Here is a 15,878-nt window from a genome sequence, read left to right as displayed (position 1 = left end):
ACTTAAAGTAATATGCAAAAATATTTTGTACAAGGATTTATCACAAGAAAGCAAATTCTCAGATACAATTTTATTTTAAACCCATCTCTGTACCAAATAGACAGAGACACAAAAACAGTGTACAAAAACAAACATTAATAGAAAAGTATGCTTATATCCAAATGTCCAAAAATTAATGAACGTTGTAACAAATTGCAGAGAAACAATGTTTTTTTTCAGAGATCAACAGGGTAGAATACCAAACATACATGTACAAATGTACACTTTTCTATATGCATGTCTTTATACAAAAGTGTCAATGCAACTCGGTTCATTTATGGTTATTTTAAGATAAATCCTTTTAATGACAGAATTTTTCCTACCCATCACTGTTCACAATCAGTACTGGGAAGGCACTTTGCAACATACAAATATCTGAGCAAGAAAACAAAAAAGATTCCAGTGATGCAATAAGCCTTAAAACAACACAAGACAAAAAGTTGTACAGCAATAATCAAGGGCTTCCCTATAACTTCGATTTTGTAAATAAATAAAGGCTGCAAATATTCAGATCACGCTTACTGTTAGAGGCAGACAATGATTGTTCTTACTAGAAGCATAATTTACTTAAATTACAATCTGACATTAACATTTATAAGTCAAATGAGTGCACTGAAGCTATATTGTACCATAGATCACACTGATTTTTGAGTGCACTTTTCAGCGTGCTTTGGATTTTAACAGTAAGCCTAACAAGCATATACTGTAACACAATAGTCATGTTTTGGAAAGCTTCCATTATCATGAGTGACTGCTTGTAACACCTCTGCAATGTTGTACACTCTGCCTTACCAAATACATTTATAGTACACTAAACTATTAGCTTGGAAAGTAAAGTAAAAGGAAAGGTAACCAATATGCACACTTCATTTAAAGTAACATCCCAGGGGAACAAGGTAATACCAAAACACAAATACTTGCATAATATCAAAAAGAAGCAATAAAAGTATGGATTTAAACGTAAAACATATTCCTCCATAGAAATACCCATTCATTCTCCAAGTCCAAGGAAAAAATCTATATACAAGGATCCCAATCACATAACTAACAAAATTGGCCAAACATACATATATATACAAACAAAACTTTTTTTGTGTGTGTGTGTGTGTGTGTGTGAATGTTACACATGTATAATGAAAAGACTTTTAAGTTCAACAGGAATGTACTGACCCTCTTAGGAAAAACTCTTGAGATATATATATATATATATATATACATATATATATAAAAAAGAAAAAAAAAAAGATTAAAAAGTCCTCTGTTTATATTACATTCTGGAGATAAAAAAGGACATCGGAGAGACCACAGCATACACACGTGTACTCACATACATTTCATTATGCTCATTTACACACACTGAGGCTCCCACACTGTCCTCCTGTCGGATGCATGATTTAAGAGGAAAATAGCACATCGCAACCTTACACAAAAACTCAATATATACCTTTTTGTAAAGGTTACTTGGAAACCAGTATCAATAAGTTAATAAAATATATTCTTTGCTTCTTGCTATATTTTACAGTGAAACCTGAAATTGGTCCCTGTTGGACATAAAAACTGACATTTTTTTGACCAAAAAAACCAAATCGGTCTAAGAACTATCAATGATAAAAAGAAGAAATCACCAAAAAGTACTATTCTAACAGCCATTATTTAGCCTGAAGATGTTAAGGAGTTATACTCATTACATTTCTTGCCACAGTAATTCATACACAAGAGCACAAGACTGAAAGATTCTTACTAGTTTTGTGGGTTACCTGTGGATTACAAATGCTTGAGCTTCAGAACCTGAAGTCTCGATGCCTGATGTAGCTTTGAGTCTGCTTTTTTTCATTGTAATTCTGTTATAATTGTAATGCTTGGAAATGTTATGCTTTTTTTTTATTGCAAATGCACAGACATACAGTGGGGTTCAAAAGTCCCAATTTGGTATTCAAAATCTCATTTTAACCTAATAATGTAACACTTTACAAGTACGTTCCCTTTGTTAACAGTAGTTAACATGAACTAACACTTAAGAAGACTTTAAACACTTAAAACAGCATTAATTAATCTTGGTTCATGTTTATTTCACCATATACCATTCCATTTTTAAAATCAAATGTTGCACAGTATATGTTAACATTAGTTAATGCACTATGAATTAACATGAACTAACAACAAACACTTGTATTTTTTATTAATTTACATTAACAAAGGTTAATAAATGCTGTAAAAACACTACATATTCATGTGATTATCTAATCATTCAATTGAAGAAATATCATGACATAAATTGAATATGAAATGTTTAAGATGGTGTCCTGTTGGTCACTAATCAAATAAGCAACATTTGTTAACACCTTTGTACAAAACGTTTTCCTTGCTTCCATGGAAGCACAAGATGCTCTTCAAAAACTTCTGAAATCATGCTGGGGTAACATGGATCATCAGTCCATGTCAGTGCATGCGATCTTTAAAGCAAATGGGAGACAGACCAAATACTAACTAATTATGAAATTCTTGTTAATTTTTCAATCGAACTAGTCACTCAAATTGTTATACTGATAATATATTTATTACTGATTAATTTATTTTTTTAATAAATGCAAAACCATTTTCACAAGTGGACTTTTCAACCCCACTGTACATTTCAACTGTACAGATACCTACTGTGTAAGTCTGGGCAATCAATTTGAAATGATCTGAAATACATTCTGAAAATGTTTGGGGCATTGGCTTGAATTTTAAAGTAAACCCCAACCTCACAAATATGGAAGCAGAGACATAAACATGTTAACAATGTGAAAAGTAATGTGGTTTTCATGATAAACCTTTAAAATAAGTATTTGTCAAAAGTGTAAACAGCTGCTTCACACCAACATGGAATCAGAATGACATCCATGATAGTGAAGTCAAAACATTAACAAACATTATAATAGTAAGAAATATGTGAGGAAACAAAAAGTAGTCTACATATGGCATCAATAATTATAAGACAAAGACTAAACTCGCAGTTATCATATGTTTGGTCGTCCATTTACAGCAGAATTATACTGTAAGAAACGTCTATATCTCCAGGGGGTCATTTATCCTCTAAACTCATTCCACTGCTGCCCATCTCAGTGTCCACTAGTGAGGAGGCAAAAGCTGACTGGACAATCTGAAAGCCAAAGGATTCAAGAAGTGACATATTTTGTTGGGGGGAAAACGGTGAGGCAAGGTCGCCCAGACTGGAACCTGCCGCACTCCGTTTCTTATGAACCCGGTGATGGTGCTTGTTGAGGTAAGACTTTGTGCGGAAGGTCTGGCCGCAATCACCGCAGATAAACTTCTTTTCATGGTCTGGGTTTTGTTTTGATCCGCTTGGTGACATCACTGTGTCGTCAGGCTGCCCATTGAAGATGAAAGAGGTGACCTCCAGTTCTTCTCCCTCGGCTTTCTGCTCATGCTTGAGCTCAATTCCATTGGAGAGGTCACCGAAAGCTGCGTCTGAACCATCAGAATCCTGGTGGGGGCATTTCCCAGCATTCTCCTGCCCGTCTGAGGTAAACACAGAGTGGGGAAGGGGAAGGGAAGGTCAGGGTGCAAAGAGGAGGGGGGCAGAGAGAGGGAAGGAGCCTCACATTAAGCGAGATTTGTAAAATAAAAAAAATACATCATTGATATCTGCACTCTCTTATGACCAGAACAACAAATTTTGTGTACCTGTTTCAAGTCAAAAACAGCCTAACTTGTAAGAGTAGTAATCTAGTAACTAGCTCTATTAGAAATAGTGATATTCAATTGTTTTGCTCATCCAAAAATAATTCGGTTGTCAAAAGTCTATGAATTTCTCCTTTTGACAGTACGCAAGCATTACATTGGGGCTTGATTGTGCTGTTAAAAATGAATCCTACTGCACATAACGGAGTCTCAATTATTCTTTTTGAATAAGATGGATTTTGCTGGGCTTTATGGTAGTTGGAGTTACATTGCCATTTAGGTTTGTTTTTCAAAATTGTGAGATTGCAGTGCCTCAATGCAGACATACCCTTATTTACGTGGACAGACATCATGAGTTTATGATAGCTGGAGTGTAAACGGCAAGTGTGTTTGTTGTGTGTAGATGAAGTAAGACAAACACTGATGAAAGTCTGGTTGGACCGAAAAGTTTTTTTTTTATATACATGCACGGAGCACTTTATTTGCACATTTTTGCATTTACAAATAAAAGAAGAACATTGGATATCTCAGCTGACAATCCCTCTTTTTGTAAATAAATAAAAGTGAGTTGCAATTTTTTTCCATTTGGACTATAGGGATTGAAGCATTTACACTCACGTCACTTGTTCATTATTTATTTATTTTACTAAGGCGTAAGATCTCTTTTATATATTATTATACGCACAGAGAAACCCCACACCAATTGACACACCCACACCCACACCCCTCATCTCTGAATGTTCGGTGCAATACATTTCCTTTAAGGAATAATTCACCCAAAAATTTAAATTCTGTCATCATTTACTCACACACATGCCATCCCAGATGTGTATGACTTTTGCTAAATCAAGATACAACTCAGTCCATCAGAGTGGCGGATAATAACGATAAATTGTAGCGCAACCTCTGTATCCTATACCCCTCTTCTTGTACAAGTCAACTGAATTTTGCAGTTTTCACTAATGACCAACTTCGGTTAATTTATAAGCTACTTCTAAAAAAATATGCTTTATACTCCAGTGGCAGATATTTGCTCCTGACTCATCAGCTGTCACATCCAATGTCCTCAGTACTTTGGCTCACACCATTCCCACCCTCCATATGGCCCGTACTGACCTGTAAGAGGCCCATGAAGCGGAAACCCTGTTGCTCCAGAAGAGCGGCACTCCCAGAAATAGGGAGTTGGACATGGCTTGCCCAGGAGCAGCTCAGGCTGCAGGCCCAGGGCAGGAGGGACAGGCTGAGTTAGAACTGGCCCAGATATCCCCCGAAAAGACCCCTCTGTCTCGGGAAAGGTAACCAGGAGCCGGCGACTGGTGCAGAGCTCTACACCGCCAGTAACCGCCCCCAGCAAGGTAGTAGTAAGGGATATGGAACGGATAGAGACAGACAGAGAGGCCAAAGGGGGACAATTCGCAGTCAAAACAGACAGATGACCATTAGCTTCACATCAGTTCAGAAACCACCAGAAATTATTGAAACACCAATTTGTCTTTCCAAAGCTAAAATAATAAAAAATTATAATTAATGAATCTTTTTCCTTCATTACATGCCAAGCCAGCAGCTTGAATGTGGCTGTACTGAGAATTCCGTACTGATGTAAAGTTAATGACGCCTTTCTGATGCATTTCTGTATTTCTTTTCTCACATGAACTACCAAATCCTTAAACCAAAACCAGGTCTCACACAATACACCTATAAAGATGGTTCTTATATTTGCTTACACTGAAATAAAATGTTAAAGTAGTCATTCTTTTTCTGCCATTTACTCACCCTCATGTTGTTACCCTTTGATTATGCCTAAAAGAGATGTGAGATATAACGCGCCTTACTCGTTCACTTTTATTGCATCTTTTTTTCCATACAATGTTAGTGAATGGTGACTGAGGCTTAAATTCTGCTTAACATCGTGTTTTCCACGGATAAAAAGAGTCAATGATTTATAAAATAGGATGAGTAAATAATGAAAAATATATATAAATAATTGTATGGGTAATTATCCCTTTAAGTTTCTCCATAGTTAATAGTTTGCATTATCTTTTCCTCACTTGGAAGAAAAAAATAAATAAATAATGCTGTGAGTCCATAAAATTATAAAATACTTGGCACCTATAATCTATAACTTGGGAATCAAGGAGAGATTCTACGAAACTTAGTCCTATAAAAAATGCTAATATACTGTATTCTTCCTATCATCTCCAATAAGTATATTCCCAACCACAAGCTGCTGGATTTTAAGGCAGTAATTGTTTGAAAAAAGGTCCATTGAATTAACACACAAAATATGTGTACATGTGCACTTATATGTGGACATGCATGGATGAAGGTTGATCAATTAATGCTTGTTAAGCCAGCACTTGGAGATGATCGTATGCAACAAACAGAATGAGACACTTGGCCATGCTAAAGTGGTCAGCAGCAATGTAAGTGACTAGCATTCAATAGCAGACAAAGCTGATTGACAGGTCATCTCCTCATCTAACATTATTAGCATTAAAGCAATGATTCGTCCAAAAATTTTAATTCTCTCATCATTTACTCATCCTCATCCCATCCCAGATGTGTATGACTTCTCTCTTCAGCAAAACACAAACAAAGACTTTAAGAATATTTAAGCACTGTAGAACCTCACAATGCAAGTGAATGGGTGCCCAAAGTTTGAAGCTCCAAAAGCACAAAAGGCAGCATTCAAGTAATCCAGTGGTTAAATCCATATATTCAGAAGCAATATAAGTGTGGGTGAGCAACAGAGCAATATTAAAGTCATTTTATCTAGCAATCTCCACTTTCACGATCTTTTTTTGTTTTTGTCTATTCGCATTCTTTGTGCATATCACCACCTACTGATTTATAGTTAAAAAGGACTTAAATTGTAACTTTTTCTCACCAAATCCCATGTCGCTTTTGAAGACACAATTTAACCACTGGAGCCTAATGGATTTATGCCGCCTTTGTGTGTTTTTTGGAGATTACAAATTATGGCAACCATTCATTTACACTGTATGGACTTGGAGAGAGATGAGAAATTCTTCTAAAAATCTTCATTTGTGTTCAGCAGAGGAAAGAAAGTCATACACATCTGGGGTGTAATGAGGGTGAGTAAATGATGAGAGAATTGTCATTTTTTGGTAAACTATTACTTTAAGACATACAACGGTATCTTTTTAACTTTCCTTATCGTGCACCTTGATCAACTGCATTGGATACCTCAAAGATATAGTTCACCTAAAAATGAAAATAATGACATTTTCACCCTCATGTTTTTCCAAATCCAAATGACTTTTGATGGAACAAAGAAAGTTTGTGTTTGTAATGACAGGAGTGTAAATAATGACAAAATTTTAATTTTTGGGTGAACCAACCATTCAATGGTTTAATTTGTGCATTACTCTTAGTGAGATCCAAAAAGAGTGAATGACAGCTTTTGAAGCACAAGCCATACTTTCAACAACAAACAACCTTTCTCATCCATTGAGAGAAATGTCCTGAAAGATGGTGTGAGGGACCCAATTTTGAACAAAATATCCCTCATTCCCAGCAAAGTAATTGCGCTAAATGAAATAAAGCTAAAGTAATACATACACTCAGCACTACAATCTGTGTTTGTGGGTGAGGTTTTATGCAAGCAGATGCAGGATCTGTTAAGCAGCAGTAAAAAAAAACAGCAAGTGAGCGAGCAACAATAGACGCTGTGGGGAGAGGCTAGCTTGCCTTCCACTGCGCACTGGTGTCCTGAGTGGTAGGGGGTGCCGTTGTGCATCTGTGGTCTGTTGGAGCGTGGTTCAGGGAACTGATGTGCTGTAGAGGAAGGGAGCATGGACGAGCTGTGGTGCGTTTTTACATGCACCTTTAAGTATGATGCTGTAGAAAAACCTGAGACCATCAGAGGAACAATTAGGTAAAAAAAAAAAAAAACAGAACACCACGTTGTCTTATTAATTAGGAAGATTTTTTATGGTCTTGAAGATTATAAAAGGAAAAGGATGTATTTTATTCCAACTAGATTTAAATTTCCTTTTGAATGATAAATTAATAATTCTGTCATCATTTAGACCTACTCACCCTCCTGTTGTTCCAAAACCGTATGACTTTCTTTCGTAGAATACAAAGAGATTTTAGGCATGTTAGGCACTGAAAGACTCAAGTCAACATTCATTTTCATTGCATAAAAATAGGATGAAATGAAAGCGAATGGTGACTGAGTTTGTAGGTCCCTTACAAACTGCCTAACGTCTTTTGTATTCCATGAAGAAAGTCATACGGGTTTGGAAAAATCATGAGGGTGAGAACACAATGACAGAATGGGTGAACAAGCCTTTTTTTTCCCCTCACTCAGCTTTCTGCAATTACAAATAAGCTAATCAGAAACTCTTCAACTGTAGTCCATTTAATAATCATGCTGTTAAATGTTAAAGGCCTGAATCACGTCACCATAAATTTGTAATAAATGAATGATGCTTTCACGCACTTGTCTAGTTGTAAACTGCATTTGAAATATCCTGAAACTCTTTGTCTGGTTTCAAAGACCCCATGAAATGGTTCTTAGCAGTTTATTTTTTATTTAATTTTACCATGTTGATGTATTGCAGAGCAAACATAACTTTTTAAAATGGCCAATGCCCTTTAGTTTCATCACAGCCTGACAGCTTGTAACATGGATGAAAGCAAAGAAGACGCTTTTAAAATGAATGAATTCAAGTCACTTCCTTCATAAACAACTAATGTTTGGGAAAGGAAATAATGTACAAGTGTTTCCCAACCAAAAAAATACCAAACATGATCTGCTACTCGCTACTGCCAGTCGGAGGCAGGTGGTACTCATAATTCAAGCATTTTATTGGATACAAATGTGTATTCCTGTGCTTACAAGATGAGTATAGGCTATAGTCTCAAAAGTTTCATTCAAATTAAAAAGCATATATCTGCTAAAATGTTGCAAGATTTGAGGAGTACACTAGTATATAGATGGCCTAAAAGCTAGCACATGGACTAAAAGCCACAAAACTCCCATTTTAATTCCACAGGGTCTTTAAACTAATATGGAAAGGAATCAGTGGCAACAATGCAATAAATAATTAGCTAGGTATCAATTTAACCCAAACACTTAACAGGGCAATCTTTGCAGTATGGACAAGTTCTCCTGTGTGTTTGAGTACAGTAAGTGACACCTTTATAAATAATTTAAAATCAATGTGTGACCAGTACCTTTGTTGCATATTCCACAATAATTATGAGGTCCTTCAGTGTGTTTTTTCAAGTGGTCGGTCATGTAGGCAGCACGGAGGAATTTCCCACACACTTGACATGGTATCTTATCTTCATGGCATGCCAGGTGTGATCTCAGACGATCTCGCGTTGCAAAGGATGCATTGCAAATCTGTAAAATACCAATGTATAGTTTATAAGAGGGCCTGATATTAATATACGAATATGGATTTGTGGTTTTAATACTAAAACATTTGAAATTTTACAACAATCTCACAGAGGGCTACTTTTCTCAATACTTCATTCTAATTTTATTCAGATGGAATTTTTATTTTATTAATTTTTTTAAAGTACACAGCCTAAATTATGGCCCTTCTCTTAAATCACTTGTTTCCCAGCAAGACGTGAAGCAATCGTGTACTGACTTACATTTATGTTGTTGTTCTTGGCAGATACCTTTAACAGGTATTTAAAGGGCAGTTCTCTCACCATTACTCACCCTCAAGCCTGTATGAATTTCTCGCTGCCATGAAACTCAAATAGAGATGTTACGGAGAACGTTTGTCTCAGTGCCCATTCACTGTCACTGCTTCTTTTTTTTTTCTTCATACAATGAAAGTGAATGGTGACTGAAGCTAAGTTATGGAAGCTCCATAACTTCTCTTTTTGAGTCCCAGCGAAGAAACTAAGAAAGTTGTATACAGTTATACAACTTAATACAGTTTTGTGACAACACAAGGTGACAAGGTGACAACAGAATTTTCATTTTAAAGGGAGTGATCCCTTTAAGAGTAAATGTTCACCAGTTACATTAGAAATGGCTGTTTAATGTTGACAAAATGCATAAAATTTGTTATAATGAAATCCAGAGAGAGAACAGCAATTTTAACCCCCCACCCCAAATATTTGTAATACCCTACATATAAGGGGGAATCCATCCCCCCCCCGGAAAACCATATAGACCATCTCAAGCATGTAAACAATAACAAAGAATTTGAAGGCACGTTTTCCTGCAGCACTTCCAGTATCATTAACGGATCCTTTAAACAAGGCTCGGAGTTAACAAGTTTTCCTCAAATAACGTCAAAGGTTTACATGAAGTGACTTGTCCAGACGTGTTGATATTGAGCGCCTATGCAAGAGAGGCGATGAAAACGGATTATACCTTAGATGCTCACAATTATTTCTTCAGTGGAGAGCTTGGGAATGATCGCTCCTGTTATAACAGTGTTTATAGGCAAGTCAGGTCACTCGGCGGATCTTCGGAACACTCTCGGGCAGCTATTTTCTATGTAAACAAGCACACACAAACGTAGCTCCTATCTACTTGAATGGGAAAAGACCAAAATCTTAAAAGATTACTATCAAAGAACATATTACAAATCAGCAGTAAAATCTGACAACATCGGTATCATAAATTATGCTTCTTTACCTCAGATTATAGTAACAAAAGAATCCCGGCTTGTTTAGCTAATGCACATGTGAGTTCTCGAGTTGATTGACAGATGATGTCTGTATCTAAAAGGTAATTGGCTCGTTTATCTGGAAGGCGGGACTTGCTTTCTACATACTTTTCTTGACTCTTCCTTCTGGATAAAAGCGTCACTATGAATGATGCGCCTCGCGCTGTTGTTTTGAACGAGGGTGCGCTTTATTTAGAAGTAATCATCCCTATGCCCTTTGAAGACTTTACCCTTCACTGTGAGGGAGTATAAATATTCCCCTCTGATTAATATAATCAAGTCACCGCCTTTTGATTTGGGCATAAATTATATTGTATTAATTTTTAATTATACATGCAAGGCTATTATGGCAACTGCGCTCCTTTTAAAAATGTAATACCTAATACTAGACACCAGCCATGGCTAAATGATGGTACTCATGGGCTCCGGCAAATGTGGAGGAAAGCAGAGAGGAAATGGAAGGAGGACACACTCCAAGTGTCTTATGACATGTTAAAAGACAGCATGATTATACATCAACAGTCTGTAAAAGTAGCCAAGGCAAAATAATTTTCAGATATTCAGAATTCTAGTAAGCCTCAAGCATTATTTAGCACAATAAATACTTTGCTAACTCCTGTTATTAGTACTTTTCTGGATATTACTTCTGAAGCTTCTGAAATTAGTTTTTATTGATAAAATTGAGCTAGCATCTCATCTTCCAACCACAACCAAGACACCTCGAGTCCCCCTCTCTCTGCTGTCCTTTTTTGTAGCGTTTGAACCAGTCTCAATATCCCATTTAGTCTAACATATGAAGCCTATGCAATGTTCTTTGGATTTTGTTCCTCCTCTGCCAGGTTCTAATGTAGTTGGCTTGAGTTCATCGTCGATAGTTAATTGCAGTTTGGGAGGGTTTACTGTCCCATATTGCTTTAAGTTCGCAGTGGTGCATCCTCTTCTAAAAAAGCCCAACCTTGTCCCAACAGTATTGTTAAGACCCTTAATAAACTACTGACCTATCTCAAAACTGCCTTTTCTATCCAACATTTTTGAGAAGATTGTTTACAATCAACACTCTCCTTTTTTTAAATGAAAAATAAATGTTTGATACATTTCAAACAGGGTTTATAGCACAACACAGCAGAGTCTGCACCCTTACAAATATTTAATGACCTGTTGTTGATTCAGATAGTCATGCAATTTTAGTTCTCCTTGATCTCAGTGCCGTGTTTGACACCATAGATCACGGTATCCTTTTGAGAAGCTTAAGACAGTGGGCAGGGATTCAAGGGATCGCTCATAAATGGTTCTCCTCTTATCTTAAAGATAGGACATTTTCTGTTGAACTAGACAACTTCCTGGCTCAGGGCCCAGTCTTATTTTCTCTATCCATGCTTCCTTTGGCCTAAATCTGTCTAAAGCATATTTCCCATCACTGTTATGCTGACGATACAACGCTGCATTAGATTCCCTTATCCGCTGTATAAATGATATCAAACTGTGGATGGCAATTCATTTGCTTCACCTAAATTAATCAAAAACAGAAGTGATGGTGTTTGGTCCACCTGGCTCTACCAGGCACCTTTGCTTTTAAATTACACTACCAAGTTAACAATATTGGAGTAATTTTTGACCCCGATTTAAAGCTTGATAAACACATCAATTCTGTGGTCAGAGGTGGAACATTGCGAAACTGAAACCCTGTTTATCTTTTAAATACATGGAAGTTGTTATACATGCTTTTATTTCTTCAAAATTAAATTCCTCCAATTCATTGCTCTGTGGCATTTCTCATACTTCACTGTCATGTTTGCAGTTAGAGAATGCTGCTGACAGATTGCTGACTGGGACAAAAAAACACAACAACATTATCTCCGGAGTTAGTATCTCTTCATTGGCTTCCAGTCAAATTTATGATTCAGTTTAAGATTGTATTATTTACATTTATGCATTTGGCAGACGCTTTTATCCAAAGCGACTTACAGAGCCCTTATTACAGGGACAATCCCCCCGGAGCAACCTGGAGTTAAGTGTCTTGCTCAAGGACACAATGGTGGTGGCTGTGGGGATCGAACCAGTGACCTTCTGATTAACATTTCTGTGCTTAGACCACTACGCCACCACCACTACCTTCTAGACTACTAACGTCTTCGCAGAGTTTACATTTAACAATCCCAAAGTCCTGTTTTAAGTCAAAGGGAGATCGGGCCTTTTCAGTGGCGGCTCCATGGTTTTGCAATAGCCTTCCACTAGATATCAGGTCCTGTACATCAGTCGATGTTTTAAAATCTTATTTGAAGACTTACCTTTTTCACTTGCTTTTAACTGTGCGTTGCTTATTTTATTATGAGTTATAGTATTTTCTACATTCTGTATCTATATGATCCATTTATGCTATAATGTGAAGCACTTTGGTCGACATGTGTTGTTTTTAATGTGCTATAGAAATAAAATTGATTGATTGATTCACTGTGAGAGCTTTGAAAGGCTAAAAGGTGTGGGGCTCAAAAAGAAGGGTCATTCAGAACACACGTTTTAAGTAATTTATATTGGAAATTCAGTTTGAAGCGATCTTACAGCATGACTATCTTGACTTTTCTCACTTTAAAGTGCACTTCGGAGGGTGATTTATCCCATTTGGAACTAGCAGGATATGTTCAAAGAACAAAACAAAAAAGCATCACTTCCTTACACCATCTTGAAATGGTCTACAGCAGGGGTGCCCAATACATCGATCGCGATCTACCAGTCGATCGCAAAGGCAATGCTGGTAGATCGCACAAAATTTAAATGTATTTCGTTACATTTTAATACAAATAAATATGTTTTTCCATATTTCAGTTTCTGTCTGACTTGCACTTGAGGAGTACATTTTGACCAGGCAAGATTTTTGTTTATTCAGTTGCCATGACAACTAGGTTTGGGCCTTCAAAGGGCTTCTGAGAACAGAGCGTGAAATTGCAATGCTAGCAGTTTTTGAGGCTAGCTACCAGCAGCTAATGCCCGGATTATACAAAACTGTCTGATTCAATTCAGTGCAAGTCATTAGAATAAGGTAAATGCCCTGGCTATTTTTTTATATTGTGCTCATGCTGTAGGTGTTTTGGGTTTAGAGTTAAAATTGAATGATATCAACATTGAACATTATTATATATTTTTTTAATTAATAAGAAGATGAAGTCCATGTAGGCATAAATGCAGTAGTCCCAACAAGCATTTTTTTTTTTTAAAACAAAACTTTTTTTAGTTGGTAGATCGTATTGAGTTGCTCATTTAAAAGTAGATCATCACGTAAAAAAGTGTGTGCACCCCTGGTCTATAGGTTTGGAAAGACATGAGGGTGTGTAATGATGATGCCGATTTAATTATTTGGGTGAACTATGCCTTTAAAAGCCTAAAAAAAAGTTTTAATAGAAACGTTTGTTTAAATGTGACCACATAAGTTCATTTAATGTTTCTTACCTGACACTTATGAGGTCTCTCTGTGGTATGCACCTGTTTAATATGTCCATTCAGATGGTCTGGCCTACAAAACAACATAGATGTGATTGTGATTTTAATACATGCAAAAAAAAAAACAGTCGTGGAGATTTTTTGGAAATCACTCACCTTGAGAAACCTTTCCCGCAGCTTTGACAGACATACGGTTTACCCACGGAGCCGTCGTGAGACCGTACATGGTATGACATTCGATCCTTGCGTTTGAACCGCAGCCCGCACACCGGACACGCATATGGCTTCTCGCCCGAATGTGACAGCTTGTGTCGGTTCAGGTGGTAGACGTCTCGGAAAACTTTCCCGCACAGATCACACGAGACGTGCCGCCTCGTTCTCTCGCGCTTACGGTTTTCCGTTTGCAGACCGTTTCCCTGGAACCTCGGCTGGGATTGAGAGATCATCGTCGGCCCGTCCACGGCGACCAATTCCGCTCCGGTGCTCACGATCCCATGTTGCGTCTCGTGATTTCTTAACTGAATGCCATCGGGGAATATTTTGCCACAGACCCCGCACGAGAAAAGGCCTTCGTCCTCATTTTGAGCAGCACTGTTGTAAGAGATAGGCTCCACAGTGGGCTCTTTTTTAGGTCTTCCTCTGCCTCGTTTAGAGTTCGGAGATTCATCGGTGCTCAGGTGAAACTCTATCGGAGAACCCGGTAACCGATCAGCCGGTTGCTGACTCGGATCAGCGCTGTCACTGTCTGTGTTGTTGGTAAACAACGCGCCGTTGGACACGCTCCCGTTCGACATGTCAACGGGCAGGAGGTATGACAGCTGCTCCGTGGCCCCGGCACTCCTAAACAGGCCGTGCTCTCCTCCCCGTGCGGGAGGCACGAGTATCTGCACGTTAGATTGTTTGATGACCTCCTGACAGATCTCGATAACCGATCGCATCAAGAGAAACTTCGCCGCCGTCATGAGCTCCGGGAAACACTCCAGGCGCACCACGATCTTGGAGGTGTACGCGAAGTCCAGGATGTCGCGAAAAACTTTGGGGCTGATCGTATGCATCTCCAGCTCTTTGCTTTCGCCGTCAGTCTGACGACTGAAGACCGCCTCAAAATACTCACTACATGCCGCCAACACCGCCTTATGGGCAGGGAAGCTCTCCTCTCCGACGCGCAAGATAACATCGCAAAATCTGCCTCCATCTTTTCTCTGGCCGTTGAGGTTGTGTAGCATCTCGGCGCTGTGTTTGCTTACCTGGTACGTGTAAGAGGAATTCCACGGCTGTTCTGTCCTCTCCATGCCGCCGTCATTCAACAACCGAGCCTAAAAATGCATACGAAATAAGAGGTAGACGAACGCAAACGGATGACAATAAAGAGAAGCACTCAGCAACGACCACCACTCCTCGCCAGTTTAGCATCTAACATGTTAGCAGTGGAAAAATGGCAGCCCCCCAGCTTCCTGTGAACTTTGACCTTTGGTTGGAGGGAGGGGGGTGTGTCGTCCGTGTTTAATATTTTCTGTTTTGTTTGCGGTTTAAACACATTTTTCTAATCAGGCGTGAGACATATCATTCAAACTCTGAAATGGAAGTTTGGTGGATGAATGGGGCTCGTCTTCCCGGTGTTCAGCGTTAATAATTCACATCCTTGTTTTCCAGTGAGCCCCTCCCCCAAATGTACGCCAGACATTGAACACATGACAGTAGGCCGTCCCTCTCTTTTATAGACTGTAACTACTCAAACATGTATGGTAAACATGAAATAAATTCACGCGAACATGGAAAACTTTCTTTGGTCTACACAGCTCTGAAAGTCTTGCCTGTAGTAACAGTCAGGTAGGGACTAGTATAAATGAGAGATGAACACATCAAGCAGAAAGACAACAGAGAGGGGCTAAACGGTACAATGGCTTTGCTTTGTGTGTCTGGTTATTTATTTGGCTCCCCTTTGTTTGCTTAGTAATCAGAGATACAAACTCTATAGTATTATTAGAATTGTTAAAAAATGAAAATTCTCTAATCATGACTTCCTTTCTTCTGCTGAACACACAGGAAGGT

The 15,878-nt window shown here is 38.1% G+C and overlaps 1 protein-coding gene across 3 annotated transcripts; it reads right to left on the bottom strand.

Moving 5' to 3' along the window:
- Positions 1–15,471, bottom strand: LOC127654267 (POZ (BTB) and AT hook-containing zinc finger 1-like). Of its 3 annotated transcripts, none has more exons than XM_052141384.1 (6): positions 13,983–15,471; positions 13,836–13,899; positions 8,929–9,100; positions 7,435–7,596; positions 4,840–5,049; positions 1–3,561 (listed from the first exon to the last, which is right to left on the bottom strand). In XM_052141384.1, exons 1-6 carry the CDS (start codon positions 15,116–15,118, stop codon positions 3,104–3,106), a joined length of 2,202 nt encoding a protein of 733 aa, XP_051997344.1. In that variant the 5' UTR covers positions 15,119–15,471; the 3' UTR covers positions 1–3,103. The 3 variants fall into 3 exon arrangements, with proteins under 3 accessions (XP_051997344.1, XP_051997345.1, XP_051997346.1); XM_052141385.1 differs by having other exon boundaries at positions 7,435–7,521; XM_052141386.1 differs by lacking the exons at positions 4,840–5,049; positions 7,435–7,596.
- Positions 15,472–15,878: the final 407 nt, after the last annotated feature.

The sequence above is a fragment of the Xyrauchen texanus genome, chromosome 13 (assembly GCF_025860055.1).
Source record: "Xyrauchen texanus isolate HMW12.3.18 chromosome 13, RBS_HiC_50CHRs, whole genome shotgun sequence".
Classification (NCBI taxonomy): domain Eukaryota; kingdom Metazoa; phylum Chordata; class Actinopteri; order Cypriniformes; family Catostomidae; genus Xyrauchen; species Xyrauchen texanus.
This window is presented reverse-complemented; position numbering and strand designations above follow the sequence as displayed.

Bases quoted from the DNA above. Each gene is read 5' to 3' on its own strand.
- LOC127654267 (XM_052141384.1), bottom strand. From the start codon at position 15,118: ATGGAGAGGACAGAACAGCCGTGGAATTCCTCTTACACGTACCAGGTA. The intron at 5,050-7,434 runs GCAAGCTAGCCT...CTGGCGGTGTAG, and splicing joins ACACCAGTGCGCAGTGGAAG to AGCTCTGCACCAGTCGCCGG. The intron at 3,562-4,839 runs GTCAGTACGGGC...TGTTTACCTCAG, and splicing joins GCTTCATGGGCCTCTTACAG to ACGGGCAGGAGAATGCTGGG.